At 49.2% G+C, this 23,713-nt stretch overlaps 3 protein-coding genes and 1 non-coding gene across 4 annotated transcripts; 3 read left to right on the top strand and 1 right to left on the bottom strand.

Moving 5' to 3' along the window:
• The first annotated feature begins 135 nt into the window (after positions 1–135).
• On the top strand, positions 136–7,989 carry DCDC2B (doublecortin domain containing 2B). The gene is made up of 9 exons (XM_049775540.1): positions 136–398; positions 3,004–3,055; positions 3,457–3,527; positions 4,040–4,171; positions 5,046–5,192; positions 5,296–5,335; positions 5,847–5,982; positions 7,549–7,652; positions 7,879–7,989. The coding sequence occupies exons 1-9, from the start codon at positions 136–138 to the stop codon at positions 7,987–7,989; spliced, it is 1,056 nt and encodes a 351-aa protein (XP_049631497.1).
• A 950-nt stretch (positions 7,990–8,939) lies between these two features.
• TMEM234 (transmembrane protein 234) lies at positions 8,940–14,177 on the bottom strand. The gene is made up of 5 exons (XM_049775107.1): positions 14,132–14,177; positions 13,332–13,486; positions 11,898–11,964; positions 9,497–9,589; positions 8,940–9,250 (listed from the first exon to the last, which is right to left on the bottom strand). The coding sequence occupies exons 1-5, from the start codon at positions 14,145–14,147 to the stop codon at positions 9,156–9,158; spliced, it is 426 nt and encodes a 141-aa protein (XP_049631064.1). The 5' UTR covers positions 14,148–14,177; the 3' UTR covers positions 8,940–9,155.
• EIF3I (eukaryotic translation initiation factor 3 subunit I) lies at positions 14,146–23,622 on the top strand. Its single transcript, XM_049775539.1, has 11 exons — positions 14,146–14,265; positions 14,372–14,464; positions 15,151–15,238; positions 15,906–15,971; positions 16,811–16,960; positions 17,045–17,172; positions 21,259–21,369; positions 21,486–21,575; positions 21,865–21,938; positions 23,266–23,358; positions 23,451–23,622. The coding sequence occupies exons 1-11, from the start codon at positions 14,146–14,148 to the stop codon at positions 23,530–23,532; spliced, it is 1,095 nt and encodes a 364-aa protein (XP_049631496.1). The 3' UTR covers positions 23,533–23,622.
• Positions 19,854–19,960, top strand: LOC126012998 (U6 spliceosomal RNA). Its single transcript, XR_007497336.1, has one exon. It is a non-coding gene; the product is annotated as a U6 spliceosomal RNA (small nuclear RNA).
• Positions 23,623–23,713: the final 91 nt, after the last annotated feature.

Genomic DNA, 23,713 nt, shown 5'->3' with positions numbered 1-23,713 from the left:
AGGAAAAACTGACACACACAGTCCTGCCAGAGCCTCACCCCATCTAACTGGACAAGAAGTCAGGCCTCTGGCACTGTTCCCAGTTCTGTCTTAGTTACCTGGTAACAGCTCTGCGTCTTTAACTGAGGCTACACCATGGCAGGTGGCAGTCCTGTTAAGAGGGTAGTAGTGAACCGGAATGGAGATCCTTTCTCCCCAGGCTGCCGGCTGGTGGTGACCCATCGCCGCTTCCCCACTCTGGAGACCTTCTTTTGTGAGGTAACGTCAGTGGTGCAGGCCCCGTTAGCAGTGCGAGCCCTCTACACACCGCGCCACGGCCACCCAGTCACCAACCTTGCAGACCTGCAGAATGGAGGGCACTATGTGGCTGCGGGTTTTGAGCCATTTCGCAAGCTCCAGTGAGTACACTGGGACTACCTGAGGCCGGTGGAACATAGCATGGTCTTCCTTTCTATGAGTTGCAATACATAGTGTGAGCTACAGACACTGGGTCTGTCCTCTCCTGGCCTGCAGCAGCCCTCTGCAGAGGTGGTCTTTTCTTCATTCCTTTTTTTGGGAAGGGGGTCACACCTGGAAATGCCAAGGGAATCATATGGGGTACTAGGGAGCAAACCTGCAAGGCAAGTTCCCTGCCCACTGTATCATCTTTCTAGCCTGTCTCCTCTTTCTTTCAGAAGGGGAAAGGAAGGCAGTGAAATGAAGTGACCTGCGGAGTATGCCAATACAAATAGCAGAACAACAGTTCAGGTGTGAGCCAGGCATGCATGAGGCACCCAACCGGGGAGAACTTTCCTCCATAGGAAAGCTCCTTTTCCAAAGATTCCCCTAAGGGTCCCCACCCATGGGTCCCCACCCACCCCTACTCCCAGACACCTGTCCCTCCTCACCTTTATATATTTCTGCCTCCTTTGAGGGTAGGGGATGGGACTGCTGCACTATCCAGGATCTGAAGGAATCTGAGTATGTGAGTTCACTGCTCAGTTCCCATGGTATAAGATGACCCCTGGGAGTGGGAACTGGGCAGACCTGTAGCTTCTGTGTTACTTGAAGTGAGTCACAACTTTTTAGTTTTTTGTTTGTTTTTGATTCACACTCTGTGATGCTCAGAATTTACTCCTGGTTCTGCAATTAGAAATTACTCCTGGCAGAGCTCAGAGGACCATATGAGGTACTGGGGATTAAACTCAGATCAGCTGTGTGCATGATAAGCACCTGCCCTAAACAATATATTATTATCCTGACACCAAGTCACAAATTCCATGTTTCATGTAAAATGGTATTAAATCATTTGCCTCATGAATTGAGGAATTCCTGGGTCACCTGGGCACCTCCAAGTGTGGGCTCCCTAACCCCAGCAAAAAAAAAAGGAAAAAAATTCCTGGGATATATTAGAATAGCATTGTTATTTGATGTTTGGGCCACACCAGTGCTTGATGGGAGCTTCCAGCAGGAAGCAGGAAACTAAACAATGCAGGTGCTTAAACCTGGCAAGGGCTTCCAAAATGTGCTCCAGACCATTAAGCTATCTGGCTCATATTAAAAACACAATCTTTGGGGCCCGGAGAGATAGCACAGCGGCGTTTGTCTTGCAAGCAGCCGATCCAGGACCAAAGGTGGTTGGTTAGAATCCCGATGTCCCATATGGTCCCCCGTGCCTGCCAGGAGCTATTTCTGAGCAGACAGCCAGGAGTAACCCCTGAGCACCACCGGGTGTGGCCCCAAAACCAAAAACCAAACAACAACAACAAAAACCACAATCTTTTTTGGGGGCCAAAGAGAGAGAGCATGGAGGTAAGACCTTTGCCTCGTATGCAGGTCAGTGGTTCGAATCCTGGCATCCCGTATGGTCCCTAAGCCTGCCAAGAGCAATTTCTGAGTGTAAAGCCAGGAGTAAACCCTGAGCTCTGCCAGGTGTGACCCAACCCCCCCTCAAAGAAACAAAACACAATCTTCTGTTTGTGTGTGTATATGTTTTGTCATACATTTTGTATGCTTCCTTTTTGCTTTTTGGGCCACTTTTTGTGACGCTCAGGGGTTACTCCTGGGTATGCACTCAAAAATTGCTCCTGGCTTGGGAGACCATATGGTACACCAGGAAATCAAATCAAGGTCTGTCCTACATCTGCTGCTTGCAAGGCAAATGCTCTACTGTTATGCTATCACTCCGGCCATTATCTACTTTTCTGATGGGGTTCAGAGAACCATATATATGGTGCTGGGTGGATCAAACCCAGGTTGGTCAAGTCAAGGGCCTCACCTGCTATTATCTCTCTGGCTCAGCCCATGATCATTGTTATTTCTTTGTCTTTGGGCCATACTGAAAGTATTTAGGGCTTACTCTTGCTTACTCAAGGCTGTCTCCTGGGGCTGGAGAGACAGCACAGTGGTAGGGCATGCAGCGGATCCAGAACTGATGATGGTTTAAATCCCGGCATCCCACATGGTTCCTGGAGCCTGCCAGGAGCAACTTCTGAGTGCAGAGCCAGGAGTAGTCCCTGAGCATGACTGGATGTGACTCAAAAACCAAAACCAGGGCCCGGAGAGATAGCACAGCGGCGTTGCCTTGCAAGCAGCCTATCCAGGACCTAAGGTGGTTGGTTCGAATCCTGGTGTCCCATATGGTCCCCCATGCCTGCCAGGAGCAGACAGCCAGGAGTAACCCCTGAGCACTGCCGGGTGTGGCCCAAAAAACAAAACAAAAAAAATAAAAAAGAAAAAGGATCACTTCGGCCAACTTGTGGACCATATGGGGTGCCTAGTAAGCTGTGTGCAAATCAAGTGACCTGCCCGATATATTATATCATCTGGCCACTTGCTCTTTATTCTTTTGTCTCATGTCAGATTGTCAGATTCAGTTTGAATGTTAAGCCTGACTCAAGGCTGGAAAGTAGGTTCAGGTTCAGGGGGAATGTCTGTTTCTGGACTGAGATTCTTTCTGTGGGGAGGGATACTTGGTAGCTACAGACCTGTGGAGGCCTAAGCTCTAACCTCCTTTCTTTCCAGGTACTTACCCCCTAGAGGGAAGGAGCCGGGAGTGAAGAGCAGCAGAGCACCAGTGAGTCCTGGAGGGCCACCTCTCTCCCCTCTGCCTGCCCCTGCTCCCAAGGCCGAAAAATCAAGACTAATCAGTTCCTTGGTGTCCTCATCCTTATGCTCTAGTCTAGACCCATTGTCAGTCTTCCTGGGGTGCAGGAGTCTCAAGTCTATCCTTGCTCTTTCTTTAGCCTGTCATTTAACTCTAGGCCACCTCCTCAAAGGAAGAGGAGAATGTGAAAAACTGGAGGGGGAGTGCAAAGGTTCAAAAAGAATAGGGGTGTAGTTGAAGTGCCCTTTGGTGGAAGGTGTGACCAGTCCATCTCTCTGTGCCCCTTCTGCCACATGTTTCTGTTCATTTTCCTCCATGCCCCTCTTTGAGCTGACCTACCCCTAACTCAAGGCCTCTTTTGACTACTCCAGGCTCAAACTCAGAGTGCCAGTAATGGGAGCCATGGCCAGCGGGAGAAGGCAGGTGCCCCCTGCTATATTCGGTGAGTATGGGGTAAAAGGAATGGAAAGAGGTCTCGTTTCAGTGTGTGTATGTGTGAGGAGCCAGAGCAATACCACAACGAGTAGAGAAAGGAAGGAGGGAGGGAGAGAGAGAGGAAGAAGGAGGGAGGAAGGAATGAAGGAAGGCTAGCTTCAATTCAGTGAATTAGGGCTTGCCATCAGCTGAGCCACTGGGGGGAGAGAGAGGGGGAGAAAGGGAGGAGAGAGAGAGAAAGGAAGGAGGAGGAAAGGAAGAGAGGACGAGAGGGACAGAGGAAGACTTCAACTCCAAACTCCAAAGCAGTGAATTAGGGCCTGCCCACTGGAAGGAGGATACCATGAGAGGGACAGTTCCCACAGTATTCCATATCAGTATTACCAGGTGTAAAGACCGTACCAGCTGCTAAAGAACATGTTAGGAAAGAATGGCCTGCCCAGGTGTCTCCAGGAGCCAGAAATTCCAATTCAGAGTCCTAGGGACCCTCTTCCTTGACCCGACTGCTCTCTGTTCTAGGGTATTCAGGAATGGGGACCTATTAAGTCCTCCTTTTAGCCTGAAACTATCCCAGTCTGCCAGTGAGGACTGGAACACAGTATTGAAGCTCCTAACAGAAAAGGCAAAACTGCAGAGTGGGGCTGTGTGCAAGTGAGTATGGGATTAAGGAGGCCCAAACTCCCCAAAGTTTCCCTACTGGATTCCTTTGTCTCCAACTAGGAGCCTTATGTTACCTCCCGCTGTTTATAAGGAGAGACTTTAGGTCTGGGTGTCTGTAGTGAAAATAAAGGCTTGCAGTGGGCAGAGAGGGACATGTCTCAAGATGGCATCCTAGGGAATGGAATGATAGCACAGTGGTAAGGTGTTTGCCTTGCACGCAACTGACCTGAGACAGACCCAGGTTCAATTCCCAGTATCCCATATTGTTCCCCTGAGCCTGCCAGGAGCGATTTCTGAGCGCAGAGCCATGAGTAACCCCTGAGAGCCACCGGGTGTGGCCCAAATACAAAAGACTAAATAAATAAATTAAAAAAAAAAAAAAAAAAAGATCGGGGCCAGAGAGATAGCACGGAGGTAAGGCGTTTGCCTTTCATGCAGGAACCAGGAGTAACCCTGAGCAACTGCCGGGTGTGACCCAAAAACCAAAAACCAAAAAAAAAAAAAAAAAAAAAAGATGGCAGCCTGTCTGCTAACTCCCTTCCTTACAGTACTGGTTATCCCTGAGGATTAAGAGGTAAAAGTATTAAGAGTAAAACATGTTCCCCCAGTGGACTTTCCTCCTACGTCTCAGGAAGAGGTTCTTCCAGTCCCACCCTCAGAGTAAGGGCAGAGCCCACATGATGGACAGGGTAGCAGGGAGGTGACATCTACCTTGGAGTAGTTGTGCCCCCTCCCTTCAATCCACCAGTTTAGTTTCTTGTTTGTGGGGGTGGGGGGTCACACCTGATGGTGCTCAGGCAAAGCAAGTAGTCAGCCCTTTGGGCATTCTCCACCCTTCCTACTGACTTCCCTACTTGCCTCTCAGACTCTGCAACCTGGAAGGGGTCCCACTGTCAGCAGTGGATGCTTTGGAGAGTGGCCATTTCTATGTGGCTGTTGGAGAGGATGAGTTCAAGGCCCTCCCTTATGTGGAGCTGCTGGTGCCTGCCCCCTTGCTGCCCAGGGGATGCTGGTATGTATGTGGAAGGGGAAAGAGCAGCATGTTAGTGCTGAGGACACCACCTTGATGCCTGTCCCCCTCTGCCTACCATGAGCCTTTTCTGTGTTCACTGCAGGCACCCCCCAGACCTGAAATCTAGGCTCTACAAGCAGGGGGTAGGTAACAGGGACCTTGGGTGGGGGAGGAGAGTGGCAGGCTGACCCCTCCAGGTCAGTCACCTACCTTACCTCACTGCACCCTCCTAGTAATCCATGACTGAATATATTATTATATATTATAAAATATTATTCCCATGAATAATGAGGAGAAACTGAGGTTCAAAGAAGAAAAATGATTTGTTTGGGGTTGACAGTTACTGGTCAATCCAGGCCCGGTGAAATCTCAGGTCTCCTTTCAGGTTCGATGCAGGGCAAGGCCTCTCTGTGCAGCACCCTTTCATCCAGAGCTGGGTCCTGCCAGAGATGAGGGCCTGGTTCTACCTGCCATCTCTGCTGCTGCCCTGGTCTGGGTAGGGCAGTCTGAAAGGGAGCAGGGAGGTGATGTGGCTCTGAAGGTGGATGGTACCCCTTTCCCACATACAGACACCAAGCAACCAGGCCTGGACTGGGAGGAGAGAAGGTAAGTACAGCGAATACCCACAATTTCAGTACAGTGTCATCTCTTCAGGCCCATGGCCCCAGGATACCAGCAACCCAGCTCTCTCCAAAGGAACCATCGGGACCCAAAACATCTATTTTCTATGCCAGACCCCAGCAGGCTGGAGAGCCAAGAAGTGATACCTCAACTCTCTTACTTTCCCCAGGTAAGAGATTCTTGGGCCCCAGGCTCTTCTCAAACCTCCTCTGTCACAGTGACATAAATGGTCCCTGAGGGTAAAATGCCCTAGTGAAAAGCAGAATGTGACCTGAGCATGGCTTCTCCTTCTCTTCCAATGTGCAGATTCTGTCTTAGCCTCACAGACTAACCTATGGCAAGCAGCCAAGTGTGGCTTAAGTGGCAGAGCAGGACAAGACTCAGGGTTCAGTTTCTTTTTTGGGGGGGGGCCACACCCATTTGACACTCAGGGGTTACTCCTGGCTATGTGCTCAGAAATTGTCCATCTTGGGGGTACCTGGCTATGGGATGCTGGGGGATCGAACCGCAGTCCGTCCTAGGCTAGTGCTTGCAAGGCAGACAACCTACCTTTAGCGCCACCTCTCCGGCCCTAGGGTTTAGTTTCTGGCACATAATTTTTTAAATTTGTTGGAGATGGCCCTGGTGGTCTCTAAATGCTAACAGGAGTGGCCCTTGAACCCTAGAAAACAAACTACCAGGTGTGGCCCCCATTAAGATGACCCCGAAAATGGGTTAAGTGCAGATAATTATCATAGGGATATAGCACTTGCAGGCAGATTTTTTTGTTTGGTTGGTTTTTGAGTCACACCCGGCAGCGCTCAGGGGTTACTCCTAGGTCTACGCTCAGAAATTTCTCCTGGCAGGCTAAGGGGACCATATAGGATGCTGGGATTCGAACCACCATCCTTCTGCATGCAAGGCAAATGCAATACCTCCACATGCTATCTCTCTGGCCTACAACAGACAGCTGTTTTGCTCTCTGGCATTGCATAACATCCCTTAAGCACTGCCCCCAAGTACTCGTGAGCAGAGACAAATAACCCTTGAGGATAACTGGGAAAAACTGAGGAAAAAATAAGGGGGGGTGCTTAGAGGCTGTGACTTTGTGATACCTTGCAGTATGAGACCCATATTCTATCCTCTGCTTTAAAAATATAAAAAGAAAGCAGCCCATGGACATTCTGTACCATAAGACTTTTTGTTTTGTTTTGTTTTTTGTTTTTGGGCCACACCTGGCAGTGCTCAGGGGTTCCTCCTGGCTATCTGCTCAGAAATAGCTCCTGGCAGGCATGGGGGACCATATGGGATGCCGGGATTCGAACCAGCCACCTTGGGTCCTGGATTGGCTGCTTGCAAGGCAAACACCGCTGTGCTATCTCTCCGGTCCCCATAAGACGTTTTTTGCTTGTTTGGGCCACACCCAATTGTACTCAGAGGTTACTCCTGGCTCTGCTCTACTCAAAAATCACTCCTCGCCCACTCAGGAGACAATATGGGATACTGGGGATCAAACCTGGGTCAGTCCTGGGTTGGCCACGTGCAAAGCAAATGCCCTAACTGCTGTGCTATCACTCCAGCCCCTGTACCAAGAGACCTCAGGGATGGGGTGCAAAGGGACAGGGATCAGGCAAAGAGCCTCTGAGTTTCCTACCATTCTCTGAGGAATGAGGATCAAAATCAAGGGGAGTGGAGGAGCAGGAACAAAGGCCAAGGGCTCCTCAGCTGCTCACCAGCTCTTGACTATCCTTTTTAGGTGTGAAGGGAGTCTACAGTGCTACCCACCTAAGGAGGGAGACAGCAGGGGCTCAGGAAGTAGCAGATGATGATGATACCAGGACAGAAGAAACCTTGGACCAGGTGGGCAGGAGTTGGGAACCCAGAATTGGCCACTTGTACTCCCCAATTGCTCTTCTGTCATGACTGTGAGCAGATTTCCCATCAGAGCCAGGGGTGTTGCTCTGTCCTAGCAGCAGGTCCATTCCTAAAGTCTCTTCCTTTTCTGGGGTAGGGAAACTCCCTGCAGAGGGTTGGGTGCTAGACAGGGGATGCTAATGGCACCATCTGTATGGCCTTCTGCATCCAGAGAGCAGCACAGATTGTGGAAGAGGACCCATCTCTGAAAAACCAGCCTGGGGTTGAGGTAGCTCTCTCAGCTTCAGGCCCTGCTCACCATCCTAAAAGGCAGCATCTCTGACCAGGACCTTGCAAGATCATGTTACCACTTTTGTCCTTGAGCTCCAGAAACTGGTTGATTCCTTAGGGCCAAGGGCTCCCTTGGGCACACAGGGCCCCTAGAAGTTTCAGCCCTCTTCCACTCTCAAGCCCAGCCTGCTTCTCTCCTCTGAGCCCAGCAGCCCTCACCACCAAGGTCATTCCTTCTGGGGTTTTCTGGCTAAAGAAGGGAGCTACTATTGAGGAGACCAGGAGGAGGAGGAGGAGACCTCAGCTTGGGAACAGGCCTGTACAATAAAATAATATGTCACTCCTATGCTTCCTATATATTTATTTATTTTTGGGTTTTGGGTCACATCCGGTAGTGCTCAGGGGTTATTCCTGGCTCTGCACTCAGAAACCACTCCTGGCAGGCTCAGATGACCATATAGGATGCCAGGATTTGAACCATCATCCGTCCCGGGTCAGTTGCGTGCAAGGCAAACGCCCTACTGGCTATGCTATCTCTCTGGCCCATTCTTACATATTTATTACAGGTACTACTTGTCAAGTATTGCACCAGGTTGGAGGCAGATATTGCTAGGGTTCATGGGTATGTCTGGGAGGTAGACAGTGAGGATGACCACCTGCTTTATGGTAGGACATCAAGGTTGGCAAATAGTTCTTTCTCTGTACTTGTCATCCTAGGCCCCATTCTCCCAGATCTGCTGCCCCCAGGTACCACCACCATCCCCGCTCCACTTCCTTCCAAGCCAGTCTAGGCCTCTATATCAGTGTAGGCAGCCTGTGGCTCACATTTCTGGCTTAGAAGTGGAGGCTGGCCATTTTCCTGTAGTTGGGATTCTGCAGTTCATCAACAAGCCTCAGATGGTCCAGATCAGGCCTTAGTAACAATGGCTGGTTGGGCTGACCACCAGGTATGGTCATAGGTAGTGAGCTGTCATGGCAGAAAGGTTGATGAGGCTGCAGGAGAAGTCTTGAGCTAAATACTAGTAGTCAAACAGCACTTGAAAGATACAACACTCTTTCATACTTGCTCTCACTGCAATCATTGAGATGGCTAGTACCCCAACTAGGGGTGTAGAAATTGAGGCTTCAAGGGATAAATTGCCCAATCATTTGCTCTCTAGTGGCACCTGAGGGCTAAGGGCTCCTGAGACCACAGAGCTAGAGAGAACATCAGTCCACTTAGATGGCAGATGGCTGCTCCTGGGTCTTGCTTGCTGAGCTTGAGACGCAAATTGTAATTCCCGTCACTGTGAGCACCATGCCTGCAAGTGCACCTACATCATGGAGAGAAATTAAGGGGCCCTCAGCTCAGCCATGCCCACAGAAACTGGTGCAGGACTGAGGAGAGAACTCAGGATTTGACTCTGAGAAGCCAGGTGAAGAACACTGTGACCACAAGGAAGCAGAGGAAATAACCAAGATGGAGGAAGACCCACTCACCCACCACAAAGATGGCTTGGGGAAAGAACCAATGTGTCAATGCTTCAGCAGCCTTTGCACCATCTGCCGTGGTGACTTACCTTTTCCACCAATGTCTTCTCCAAGGATCTTGCCCACAATCAGTGTGAAGACGATGGCCAGAGAATTACTGATGGGCACAGCCAGGGTCAGATCTGAGTGATCAGAATGAGAAGAACTGGGGGTTGGAGAGAGAAAGTACAGCGGACAAGGTGTTTGCCTTGCATGAGCTGACCAGGGTTTGATCCTGAGCATCCAGCATCCCATATGGTTCCCCAAGCACTGGCACGAGTAATTCCTAAGTGCAGTCAGGAACAGCCCCTGAGCACTGACACATATGGCCCCAAACAAACAACAAACAAAAATTAGAATGAAAATAATTTCTGATGTAAAAGATGCCTTCAATGGTCCAGGAAGTATGTGCAAGAGTTAAAAGTTTTTGTCTTGCCTGTGGCCAACCTAGACTCAATCCCTAGCACTGCATGAAACAACCCAGGCACTGCTGGGTGTGATTCAAAAAATCCTTCCAGGGCCCAGAGAGATAGCACAGCAGCGTTTGCCTTGCAAGCAGCCGATCCAGGACCAAAGGTGGTTGGTTCGAATCCCGGTGTCTCATATGGTCCCCCGTGCCTGCCAGGAGCACTGCCGGGTGTGGCCCAAAAACCAAAAAAAATAAAATCTTTCCAAAAAAGGCCTTCAGGGGCAGAAGGATAGTATAGTAGGTTAAGGCATTTGCTTTGCATGTGGCCAGTCTGGATTAGGTCCCTATCATTTTGTATGAGCCCACCAGGAGTGATTCCTGAGTGAAGACCCAAGAGTAAAACCTGAGCACCAATGGGTACAGTCCAAAACCAAAATCTCACAAAAATAAAAAGCATTTCAAGGAGGCCAAAGTGATAGCACAGCGGCAGGGCATTTGCCTCGCACATGACCAAAACAGGATGGACACGAATCCCAGCATCCCAAATGGTCCCCCGAGCCTGCCAGGGAAGATTTCTGAGCGCAGAGCCAGGAATAATCCCTGAGCGCCGGTATTGCTTTCAAGTCAACAGATAGGGTGCTTATCTTGCATATACTTGATCTCCAGGCTTGGTTCCTGGCATTCCATATAGTCCCCTGAATTCCACCAGTGATTCAAGAGGACAGTCATGAATTAGCCCTGAGCACAGTTGAGCCTTAAGAGAAACCCAGTGGAAAAAGAGATTAAAGTGAAGTAACTAGTTAAACCATGTTGGTAGTTCCAGAGATTATATTCTCTCAACCTCACAAGACTTCTGAAGAATTCCTGAGAGCCATTTGGAATCATGCTATATTCCCCTTCAAGTCTGAATGACATTCCAAGGGAAATTAAAGCATAAAAGCAAAAATTGAAGACGACCAACTAGTAGAACACCTCAGGCCTTGTGCACCAAGAAGTGAAAGTAGGGCCGTCATATCTGCTCTTGGAATCAACATGAGGATACACATGGTCTGTGAGCAGCACAGTATATAATACAGTGGCAGGTGGAATGAAGAAAGGACCTCATTTCTGAGTACTGAGCACCTGTACTAGGTTGCTTGAAATGCGGCCTTTTTGTAATCAGGTCAAGGATTTTTTTCCATTTTCCCCATTTTTCTGGACCTATGTAAACAACTGTGATTGCCACTATCACACCCTTACTATATTTTTTTACTCTTATCCTTTAAGGAAAAAAAAATACAAGTTACTGAACTTAAAAACAAATAACTGTAGTAGAATGCCTGTCTCGAATACAGACAGGGGATGGGAAGGGGGCAGGGGGTAATGTTACACTGGTGAAGGTGGGGTGTTCTGGTTATGACTGTAACCCAACTATGATCATGTTACTTAAATAAAAAATATATTAAAAAAAAAAAAAGAAACAAAGCTTCTCATTCCCTGAAATTCTTTTTTTGTTTGTTTGTTTGCTTGTTTCTGGGTCACACCCGGCAGTGCTCAGAGGTTACTCCTGGCTCTATGTTCAGAAATCGCTCCTGGCAGGCTTGGGGGACCATATGGGATGCTGGAATTCGAACCACTGTCCTTCTGCATGCAAGACAAATGCCCTATCTCCATGCTATCTCTCCAGCCCCTCCCTGAAATTCTTGATCAAAATGCTCCATACCCAACCACATCAAATCAAAGTTCCAATAGAATTGTTCGTGGTCAGCACACAGATAAAATAAGAGTCAAAGCCAGTCTTGGCATAACTGAGTCTTCCTTCTTTTTTCTTTTTGGGCCACACCTGGCTGTGCTCAGGGCTTATTTCTGTCTCTGAGTTTAGGGATTATTCCTGGGGATGCTTTGGGGACCAGGTATTGGGGATCAAAACCAGATTTGCTGTATGCAAGACATGCACTCTACTTGCTACGGTATTACTCTAGCCCTTATCTCTTCTTTAGCAGCTGCTAGATCTTTCAGGAGCCTCCATCAGTTAGCAGTGCATTTTCACGGACTGAACCTACCTGCTGATGCCAAAGTGAGGTAGTAGAGAAGGGAGCCACACTGGTTGAGGAGAAAGGGTAGCAGGTACTGGAAATAAAAGAAACCCCTGGTTGGTTTGATGCTTGTCTGGGCAGTACTGTCTTCTTGGAACTTTGAGATGCGTTTTTCCTGAGAGGGACTTTAGGGTCCCAGGGTGCGAAATGCTTTCTGAGAACCTTTCCACTAGAGAGGTGACTCATAGCTCCTTGCTTTAGTCCTGAGAGTCCCACTAGACCCTATCTTTCCCGTCTTGCAAATCCCTGGTCACCAGAGTCTCTTCCAAGCCTTCCCCTAGAGACCCCTCGTTCTAGTCTCCTACACAGTCTTGAACGTTCAGGGATGCTGTGTCTTGTCTTTCCCACTAGCCTAGGTTGGTAACATGGGTCAAATCTAGTTCTCCAGGTCCTTCTTGAATTGTTGTTGTGCTAATCCTCATGTAGCACTAGAAGAAGGTAAAGGGTGCTGTTCCTAGGTGTGCTTAAGGGTCTCTTTGAGTTCTGGTACCTCATGGTCCCAAGAATCACTGAAGAAGCAAACAGGGTGTAGCCACTGAGCACCTCCATATAGGAATTCAAAACCAAAAATAAATCAAAGGGGGCAGGAGCGATGGCACAGCGGTAGGGCGTTTGCCTTGCATGTGGCTGATCCAGACGGAGGACTATGGTTCGATCCCCCAGTGTCCCATATGGTCCCCCAAGCCAGGGGCGACTTCTGAGTGCATAGCCAGGAGTAACCCTTGAGTGTCACCAGGTGTGGCCCCCAAACAAACAAAAAAATCAAAGTAAGTTGGGGTTCCAGTATGTGTTTCAGCCCTCTGGGCCATCTTCTTCCACTTCTTCCCCAGGGACTTCTGGAAAAGTGTGTTGGAAGGGATTAATCACCCTAACAATAATGGCACCCATTGATTGAACACTACATTTGTCTTAAGCCCAACAGTAAGTGCTTCATTTGTCTGCTTAATCCTCTCAGACTCCCTCTTAGAGGGTTATCATTAATATTCATATATATATATATATATATATATATATATATATTTTTTTTTTTTTTGGTTTTTGGGCCACACCCGGCGGTGCTCAGGGGTTACTCCTGGCTGTCTGCTCAGAAATAGCTCCTGGCAGGCACAGGGGACCATATGGGACACCAGGATTCGAACCAACCACCTTAGGTCCTGGATCGACTGCTTGCAAGGCTAGCACCGCTGTGCTATCTCTCCGGGCCCTAATATTCATATTTTATGGGTGAGAAACTGAGGCTCAAGGAGCACCGTGAAGGATCAAAAAGACAGGGGTCGGACCTTTCATGGCCAAAAAGCTCCTAGACCTAGCGAATCCCATCCCGACCCGCCTGCCTCCAGAGATGGGAGCTCTTCGCGGCTTACCCCCGCACCTGGGGGGCCATTCACGGGGCCGACGCACCTCAGTATTGGAGAAGAGGGTCTTCATCTCCTGCAGCAACTGCCGGACCCACGTGGGCTCCCGAACTTGCTGCAGGCGGGAGGAGGAGGCCCGCTTCAGCAGCGGCTGTGTGCCCCCCCACAGAGCGGCCACCAGCACCAGCGCCAGCACCTGCCCTGGACGGAGAAGCGAGAGGAAGCCTTGGCTCGAAACCCAGCCCAGCGCTCCCCAGGGGCCGCGTCTCCCGGGGCCCACGCCTGCCTCAAGCCGGACGCTTAGGAGAAGTTACTCTTGGCTCTGCGCTCAGAAATCGCTCCTGGCGGGCCCGGAGAGATAACACAGCGGTGTTTGCCTTGCAAGCAGCCGATCCAGGACCAAAGGTGGTTGGTTCGAATCCCGGCATCCCATATGGTCCCCCGTGCCTGCCAGGAGCTATTTCTGAGCAGACAGCCAGGAGTAACCCCTGAGCACAGCCGGGTGTGACCCAAAAACCAAAAAAAAAAAAAAAAAAAAAAAAAAAAAAAAAAAAAAGAAAAGAAAAAAAGAAATCGCTCCTGGCAGGCTCAGGGGACCCTATGGAATGGCGGGATTCGAACCACCGTCCCTCAGCATGCGAGGCAAACGCCCTGCCTCCATGCCATCTCTCCGGCCCCGGGATGCTGATTTCTTAGACCCGGGATGGGGGGCTAGAGGGAGGGTGAAATGGCGCGGGTCGCGGGATGGGGAGTAGGTAGGTGGCAGAGGTGGGGTGAGGAATAAATTCTGCGGGGCGGCGGAGAGAGGTTTAGGGAGCCCAAATAGGGGCGGGGACATCGACCCACCGAGAGACGCCGCCATGTTGCCATGGCTGTCCCTTTCACTTCCGGGGTCGAGGGCGGGACGAAGCCCTGTGACCCGGAAGTGTTTCATCGGCCACTTCCGGCGCCGCTCACGCTGCTGCTGTCCTGCGCTTCGGGTCTCTCGCTGACATGGTGAGTTCCACGGGGATGGGAGTGGGGCCGCGGGGCCGAGTCTGTCCCCGCTCTGGGGCGCTGACACGCCCGTGTTCCATGTCCCCACAGAAGCCGATCTTGCTGCAGGGCCATGAGCGGTCCATCACCCAGATCAAGTACAACCGCGAGGGAGACCTCCTCTTCACTGTGGCCAAGGATCCTGTGAGCATCTCGCGCCGGGTCTCGGGGGTTCTCGGTGGAATCAGGGACCCCGTTTTGAGAAGCAGAAGGGTCCCCCCCCTCGGAATTCTCTGCTGGGGAAGGGGGTAGGACAGCTGTAGAGAAGACCAGAGGCTGTCGTGGCTGGGTGTGATCGGGTGGAGGGAGACTCGAAAAGGCTTTATTTTAAACTTGCAAAAAAACTTTCTTGGGGGGGTGGCCAGAGAGATAGCATGGAGGTAAGGCGTTTGCCTTGCATGCAGGCATCCCATACGGTCCCCCGAGCCTGCCAGGAGTGATTTCTGAGCATAGAGCTGGGAGTGACCCCTGAACACTGCTGGGTGTGACCCAAAAACCAAAAGAAAACAAAAACAAACTTTGGATATTTTTCCTTTGAACTGTCTGCATTGCCCCTCAACTTGATGGTCTAATCTTAGGATCTGGGAAGGAGCTAAGGCAGTCGCAGATAGAGCTGATTCTGCAAACTCTTGCCCTTACCTGCAGGAAGGAGAATTTTAGTTGGTCTGTCTACCTGCAGCCTGCTCTTTCCCAATAGATGAACTGAAGAGGGCATAGTCTGACCTGGATAGAAGCTGTCAGGGTTTGGGGTGGGGGTGGAGCAAAATAAGCCATTACTGCATCTGGTGGACTACGTACTATCCTGTTAACATTTCTGTTGGCTCCTTCAGATTGTCAATGTGTGGTATTCTGTGAACGGTGAAAGGCTGGGCACCTACATGGGCCACACTGGAGCTGTGTGGTGTGTGGATGCTGACTGTATCCTTGGCTCCAGAGTCTACTGGGGTTCTGCAAATGATAGAGAAGTATCTGATTTGGAGATTGGGGGTTTGGGGTTTTCTCATGAATCTATAGAAGAATAGGATACCCCCTCTCTCCAACCTATCTGTTCACTGGTTGGTGAATGGTCCAGACACAAGTTCCTGTTCAGATAAAGGATGTTAGAATTCCCTGGGGTCCAAGATAGGCAGAGGAGCTGTTTGGGGCTGAACTGTGAGACTATGTTGTTGGCATCTTAAAGAGGACAGGGCTCAGCCGGAGAGATAGTATGGAGGTAGGGCATTTGCCTTGCACGCAGAAGGACGGTGGTTTGAATCCCGGCATCCCCTGTGGTCCCCCTAGCCTGCCAAGAGTGATTTCTGTGTAGAGCCAGGAGTAAGCCCTGAGCGCTGCCGGGTGTGAATCAAAAACAAACAAACATAAAAAAGAGGACAGGGATCTGGGGCTGGAGAGATAGCACAGTGGTAGGGCATTTGCCAACCCAGGATGGATAGTGGTTCGATTCCTGGTGTCCTATAAGGTCCCCCGAGCCTGCCAGGGGTGATTTCTGAGTGCAGAGCCAGGAGTAACCTCTGAGCACCGCCGGGTGTGGCCCAAAAAAAAAAGGACAAATGAACTTGGTTATGTTTCTTAACACCCTCCTCAGGGGACACCAAGCATGTCCTCACTGGCTCTGCTGACAACAGCTGTCGCCTCTGGGACTGTGAAACAGGTAAGTGTGGGGCTGGGGTGATAGTGCAGTGGTAAGGCGTTTGCCTTGCACGTGGCTGACCCAGGACAGATCTGGGTTTTATCCCCAGTATCCCATATGGTCCCCCAAGCCAAGAGCGTTTTCTGAGCACATAGCCATGAGTAACCCCTGAACGTCACTGGGTATGGCCCCAAAACAAACAAACAAGCAAAAAGAAAAAAAAAGAAATTGGTAAGTGTATGTCTTCTGCTTTTCCAGCTGCAGACTGCCTTGTAAGTGAAAAGGACTTGGTGAATGAGATAGCAGTCTAGAGTTCATCTCTAATGTGGAGAAAAGTGACAGGGAGTCCATGAAGTTGCTACATGTGTTCAGCATTGGCTGGCACCTGGCTCTGTGCCAGCTTTTTTACTGGACATTGGAGACACCAGAGAAATGAGAGCAGGTCTTTTCCATGGAGAGGTCCATTCTGAGGAGGAGACAGATCCTGTAGTCTTCTCCAAGCTGTGCTATCTTAGCAGTATGCACTGTGATGAAGCTGTAGAAAGAAAGCTGGGCCATGGGGCTGGAGAGATAGCATGGAGGTTGGGCATTTGCCTTGTATGCAGAAGGATGTTGGTTTGAATTCTGGCATCCCATGTGGTTCCCCGTGTCTGCCAGGAGCGATTTCTGAGCATAGAGCCAGGAGTAAACCCTGAGTGTTGCTAAGTGGGACCCAAAGACCAAAAAAGAAAGAAAGAAAGCTGGGTCACCACATGCAGTGTGGAAAGGAGGGTTGGGAGAATCTCCCTGCTGAGATGCGCATCAGAATAGGGTCCTCCTTGCTGCAGGCAGTCAATCACCCACCCTCCATCTGTTCCCAGGAAAGCAGCTCGCCCTACTCAAAACCAATTCTGCTGTCCGAACCTGTGGCTTTGACTTTGGGGGCAATATCATCATGTTCTCCACCGACAAGCAGATGGGCTACCAGTGCTTTGTGAGCTTCTTTGACCTACGGGACCCGAGTCAGATTGGTGAGAACCAGATTGGGACTCGAGCTGTGGTTGGTTGAAGGGTGCTGCCCTGGAGTACAGAACCTGATATCTACTGCCCCACAGACAGCAATGAGCCCTACATGAAGATCCCTTGCAACGATTCCAAGATCACTAGTGCTGTCTGGGGTCCCCTAGGAGAATGCATCATTGCTGGCCACGAGAGTGGAGTGCTCCACCAGTATAGTGCCAAGGTAAGGAGCTGGGTGGACTGCCAGAGTTCGTGGCGGCTAAGTGGCGGGTCCTACAGTGGGCCCAAGCCCACTGAATGATTCCCTGTCAGCAGGATATAGCAGTGGCTAAGAGCATGGACTGGATTCAAACATAGATTTCACTGCTATCTGGTACTGTGATGTTGGTCAAATTATTTAATTTTCACTAAACCATTTTGTTTGTTTCCTACTTTGTATTTTGTCTATACTGGTGGTATTCAGGAGCTACTCCAGGCCGAATCCTCATATACTTGAGGATTATATGTGATGCTAGGGATCAAACTAGGTTTGTTCACATACAAGGCAAACATGTAGTCCTGTGTTATCTTTCCAGCTCATAATCTGTTTAGAGTTTGTGGGGGGTGGGGTGGAGGCTACTTCTTGCTCTGTGCTTATATGCTTATTGTTTATTCCCAGCAATGCTCAGAGCACCATGGTGAGGCCAGAGATCGAACTAGGATGGGCTGCATATAAGGCAAATCCCTTAACCCTTGTATTAATTCTTCTCACCCTAGTTTGGCATATTTATTTATTAATCAGATTTTGTTCTTTTGTTTGTTTTTGGGGAGGCCACACCTGGTGACACTCGGGTTATTCCTGGCTATGCGCTCAGAAATCACCCCTGGCTCGGGGGTCCATATGGACACTGGGGATCGAACCCAGGTCCATCTTGGGTCAGTCGCGTGCAAGGCATACACCCTATCACTGTGCTATTGCTCTGGCCCAGATTTTGTTCTTTTAGTGGGGGAAGGGAGCCCAACATCTGTCATGTTCTGGGCTTACTCCTAGCTCTGAGTTAAAAGATCATTTCTGATGGACTTGGGGGATCATATATAGTACCAAGGATCAAACCTGGGTCAAGATCCTACACTCTGTGCTAATGGTACGGTCCACTAAGATTTTCTCTCTAAAATCCTTTTATCAGGTACAGTTTGGAGAATGAACCTGAAGAATATAATAGCAATGACAGGTGCCTGAACAGCGATAGCATTAAGAGATCTCTTTGGGGCTGGAGAGATCTTTCAGTGGTCAGGTTAAGCACTATATGGCTCCCTAGCACTGTTGGGTATAGACCTGGACACCCTAAGCACCACTTGGAGGCCCCTGAGCATCTCCAGGACTGCCATGGTAGTTACCAGCACCACAGGGCCCAAGTATCTCTGTATTCAGACTCTAGGACTGAGCCAGATGACCTGGCTGAATATCTGTCAGGTTGGACCCTGAGATCCCCTAAGTATTGCTTAGGAACCCCCCAAGTAAGGGGTGATTACTGAGATGGAAAAAAATATTAAAGTCCATTCTGTCTCAGATTTTTGGGGTTTTTTGTTTGTTTGTATTTTTTTGGGGGGGCCACACCCGGCAGTGCACTGTGGTTACTACTCCTGGCTCTACACTGAGAAATTACTCCTGGCAGGTTTGGGGGACCATATGGGATGCCAGGGATCGATCCCTGGTCAGCTGTGTGCAAGGCAAATGCCCTACCTGCTGTGCTATTGCTCCGGACCTGTATTTATTTTCTTTAAAGCTGTAAAATATTGAGCCCAGGGCCTCACACATCTTAAAGCAAATGCTCTGACACTGAGCCATATCCCCAACCCTCACACTACACTCTGATCCTTAATTTCTTCCTTATAAAATTTATTTTTCGGGGCCGGAGAGGTGGCGCTAGAAGTTAGGTATCTGCCTTGCAATCGCTAGCCAAGGAAGGACCACGGTTCGATCCCCTGGCGTCCCATATAGTCCCCCCAAGCCAGGGCAATTTCTGAGCGCTTAGCCAGGAGTAACCCCTGAGCATCAAACGAGTGTGGCCCAAAAAGAACTAAAAAAACCCAAAAAACTTCTATTTCTTCCTTTTAAAACTTCTTTTTTTTTTTTTTTTTGGTTTTTGGGCCGCACCCATTTGATGCTCAGGGGTTACTCCTGGCTATGCGCTCAGAAATCGCCCCTGGCTTGGGGGGACCATATGGGACGCCGGGTGATCGAACCACGGTCCGGTCCGTCCTACGCTAGCGCTTGCAAGGCAGACACCTTACCTCTAGCGCCACCTTCCCGGCCCCTTTTAAAACTTCTATTATGGGACGCAGGGGTCTCAAACTTTCGGCCCATGGGCCACAAACGGCCCTCCATACAACATTTTGTGGCCCTGCCCTAGAGGAATCTTTTTGTTTTGTTTTGTTTTAGTTGTTTGGGTCACACCCCCCAATGTTCAAGGCTTACTACTGACTTTGCACTCAAGGATCACTCCGACTTTGCCTCCTGCGACCCCCAGGTAAATTGAGTTTGAGACCCCTCAACTAGAGCGATAGTACAGCAGTGGGGCATTAGCCTTGCACGCGGCCAACCTGGAATAGACCCAGGTTCAATCCCTGTTGTCCCATATGGTCCCCCAAGCCTACCAGGGGTGATTTTTGAGTGCAGATCCAAGTGTAACCCTGAGTGCTGCTAGGTGTGGCTCAAAACCAAAATAAATAAATAAATAAATAAATAAAACTATTAAATTACTTTAGGGGCCAGAGTATACTACAGCAGCTGAGACACTTGCCTTATATGTGGCCCATCCAGGTTCAATCCCCTGTATCCCATATGATCCCCCCAGCCTTCAAAGGAATGATCTTGATCTCAACTTGGTGTGCCCAGAAAAAACAACAAAAACTTCAGGAATCGTGCTCGCTATGGCAGCACATATACTAAAATTGGAACGATACAGAGAAGATTAGCATGGCCCCTGAGCAAGGATGATACGCAAATTCGTGAAGCGTTTCATATTTAAAAAACAAAACAAAAAAACTTCAGGAATCATGGGGCCTGAGCTATAGTACAGCAGATAGGTCCTTTGCCTTGTATGCATTCGACCTAGGTTTGATTCCCCCATCCCATATGGATCCCCATGTACTACCAGGAGTAATTCCTGAATGCAGAACCAGGAGTAACCCCTGAATATTGCTGGACTCCCACCAAAAAAACCAAACAAACAAACAAAAAAAACCCACTACAGTGATTAGAACTCTTGCCAGCCCTGGTTCAATCTCTGGCATCCCATATGGTTTTTTGAGCACACTATAGGAGTGATTCCTGAGCACAGAGCCAAGAGTTAGTCCAGAGTATAGCCAGGAATGGCCCAAAACAACAAAAACTTGAGGGACCAGTGTTATAGTACAGAGGGTAAGGCACTTTCCTTACCAGCAGCTAACCTAGGTTCAATCCCTAGCATCCCATATGGTTCCTTTCCCAAGTACCACCAGAAGTAATTTCTTTTTTTTTTTTTTTTTTTTTTTTGGTTTTTGGGCCACACCCGGCGGTGCTCAGGGGTTACTCCTGGCTGTCTGCTCAGAAATAGCTCCTGGCAGGCACGGGGGACCATATGGGACACTGGGATTTGAACCAACCACCTTTGGTCCTGGATCGGCTGCTTGCAAGGCAAACGCCGCTGTGCTATCTCTCCGGGCCCAGAAGTAATTTCTGAGTGCAGAGCTAGTAACCCTGAGCACCATCGGTGTAGCCCAAAAACTAAAAAAGAAAAAAACGTCAGGGGCTAGGGAGATAGTTCAAAGGTTTGGAGCACAAACTTCTCATGAGGGAGCTCCAACAGCACTCTGCCAGGAATAATTCACCCCCCTACCCCCCCGCACACATACATACACCCAAGTATCAAGCCAAGAGTAACACCCATTTTTGGTGTGGTCCAGAAACCAAACAAAAAGCAAAGGAAGTTTCATAGGATTGCCAGGATGATTTAATGACATACAGTGCTTAAGCACAATGCTTGGCAAATGATAGCTCTCCAGATATTTGTCAAAGTAAGGAATAAACAGGAACTGCTATTCTAAGATGATTAATGAAAATTATCATTGCTTTGTTTTTTTAGATGAACCAGCAGTGTTTACAAAGCCTGCATGCAGGGGCCAGGCTCAGGTGTAGGCTTGGTGTGGGAAGAGAAAGCTGCTGTGGGTTTGAGAGCATATGGGGCCCTGCCAGTCTAGACCTCTACTCTTTCCCTTTGATACAAGAAGCACTTGAATGCTGGCTGACAAGTGTGGCTCGCTGTTAATATCTGCTCTTTCTCCCCAGTCTGGTGAGGTTTTGGTGAAAGTTAACAATCACAGCAGGCAGATTAATGACATCCAGTTATCCAGGGACATGACCATGTTTGTCACTGCATCCAAAGACAACACAGCCAAGGTAATCTCGGCAGGGGGTTCTACTGGGGTGGCTCCCTCTCCTGCATAACTCTTAACTAGCCCCACTTCTCCCAAGGAGGCTCCTTTTGCAGATTTCTCCCTGCTTTGTTTTTGCAGCTTTTTGATTCCACAACACTTGAACATCAAAAGACCTTCCAGACAGAACGTCCTGTCAACTCAGCTGCCCTTTCTCCCAACTATGATCATGTAAGGGAATCCTGTCCTGTTCCCCCTACAGCCCCAGGGGTTCCCAGAGTTGTGTTGTTTTAGCAGTAAAGCTAGGAGCCTGGAGTTGTACCAGGCAGTAAGGAGTTTCTAGGGCAGCCACTAGGCTGGAGCATTGGAGAACCCAGGGGGTGGGATAGGAGGTGAAGAATTTTCTCTGCCGTTACTCTCCTCTAAGACTGCTCAAGAAAGTGAAAGTTCAGGGATGGAGATACAAACGAAAAGACTTGCCTGTTCTTTGTGCCTGTCCTGAGTTTATTTTTCCCCTCAGGTGGTACTGGGCGGTGGTCAGGAAGCCATGGATGTAACCACAACGTCCAGCAGGATTGGTAAATTTGAAGCCAGGTAAAGGAGGAGGAAGTTCTTTCAACTGGAAAACCCTAGCATTTTTTTAGGGGGGTGGGGTAGGGCTGTACCTGTCAGTGCTTAGAGTTTAACTCCTGGCTCAGTGCCCATGGATCACTCCTGACTGTGCTTGTACTTGGGGACTATAGGGGGTTCCAGGGATCTAACCTGGGTTGGCTACATGCAAGGCAAACTCCCTGTATGTTGTGCTATTGCTCCAGCTCCCTGGATTGACTTTCATAGTGGACACAAACATGCTGTAACTGAGAACACTTCTCTTTTTTCATTGGGAGCTAGGCTTGTGGCTCTTGTGACATAGCCACAGAGAGGGCACAGTGGTTCAGGACCTTGCTGTGCATGCAGCTAACCCTAATTTGATTTCTAGCACATAGTTGTCCCACCCCACCCCCCACCCCGGAGCACAGAGACAGGATTTGTCTTCAAGCAGTGCCACAAACCTCTGCTGCAACCCAAAAGACCATGAACTCTTCAGCTTACTCTGAATTTCTTTTTTTTTTTTTTTTTGGTTTTTGGGCCACACCCGGTAATGCTCAGGGGTTACTCCTGGCTATGTGCTCAGAAGTTGCTCCTGGCTTGGGGGACCATATGGGACACCGGGGGATCGAACCGCGGTCTGTCCAAGGCTAGCGCAGGCAAGGCTGGCACCTTACCTTTAGCGCCACCGCCCGGCCCCTACTCTGAATTTCTTGACATATACTATCCACCTGGCCTTGTTCAGGAGTTGCCCTGGTCTTTGAACTCAGAAATCACTCTAGGTCGGGATTGGGGGACCATAGAAGAATTGAACCCTGGTCAGGAGTGAGCAGGTCGAGTGCTTTATTCTCTGTACAATTACTCCAGTCCCCCATTGTATTTCTTGTACACAGTTATCCTCACCTAAGTCATGTGAGTGCTAATACACTTACCCATGAAATAAAGGGGTTAGTGCTTGTCAAGCTCTTAGTACTGCTGAGCATGTAGAAGGAAAGTATTGGCTATGTATTTAGGCAGACATTTGGGTCTTTTCTTCCTCACACTTGGTCCTATTTTGTTTAAATTCATTTCACCTTATCCTAGTTTCCCCATTTCATTTATTTATTTTTGGTTTTGGATCATACCTGGCAATGTTCGGTGGTTACTCCTAGCTCTACACACAGGAATTAATCCTGGGGTGCTTGGGGGACCATATAGGATGCCAGGGATTGAACCCAGTCTGCTTTGTGCAAGGCAAATGCCCTACTGGTCTACTACACTCTGACTTCACTTTTCCCCACTTTATAATTTGCATTCAGAGAGATTGAATGAATTCCCTGTCCCTTCTCCCCAGGTTCTTCCACTTAGCCTTTGAAGAAGAGTTTGGAAGAGTCAAAGGTCACTTTGGGCCCATCAACAGTCTTGCCTTCCATCCTGATGGCAAGAGGTAAGAGCCCAGGGCAGGGAGCTGAGCAGTGCTGGGACAGTAGACCTGCCCTTGCACCTCATCTTACTGGTCTCTTGACTCTCTCTTCTCAGCTACAGCAGTGGTGGAGAAGATGGCTATGTCCGCATCCATTACTTTGACCCACAGTACTTTGAATTTGAATTTGAAGCTTAAGAAACTGGACTTTTATCCAGGTCAGGGAATGTCTTTTGGCCAGGATTCAGAAAATTTTAAACTCTAAAAAATAAATTAGTTTGGCAATAATTGGTTTCGGATGAGTCTTTTGTGGTATATGTTTAACTATTCATTTTTCTTGCTTAGTGACACCCTGAAAGCTGATGCCCATTATAGGTAC

The sequence above is a fragment of the Suncus etruscus genome, chromosome 6 (genome assembly GCF_024139225.1).
Source record: "Suncus etruscus isolate mSunEtr1 chromosome 6, mSunEtr1.pri.cur, whole genome shotgun sequence".
Lineage (NCBI taxonomy): Eukaryota > Metazoa > Chordata > Mammalia > Eulipotyphla > Soricidae > Suncus > Suncus etruscus.
The sequence above is the reverse complement of the archived record's forward strand: the minus strand, read 5'-3'. Positions and strand labels throughout refer to the sequence as shown.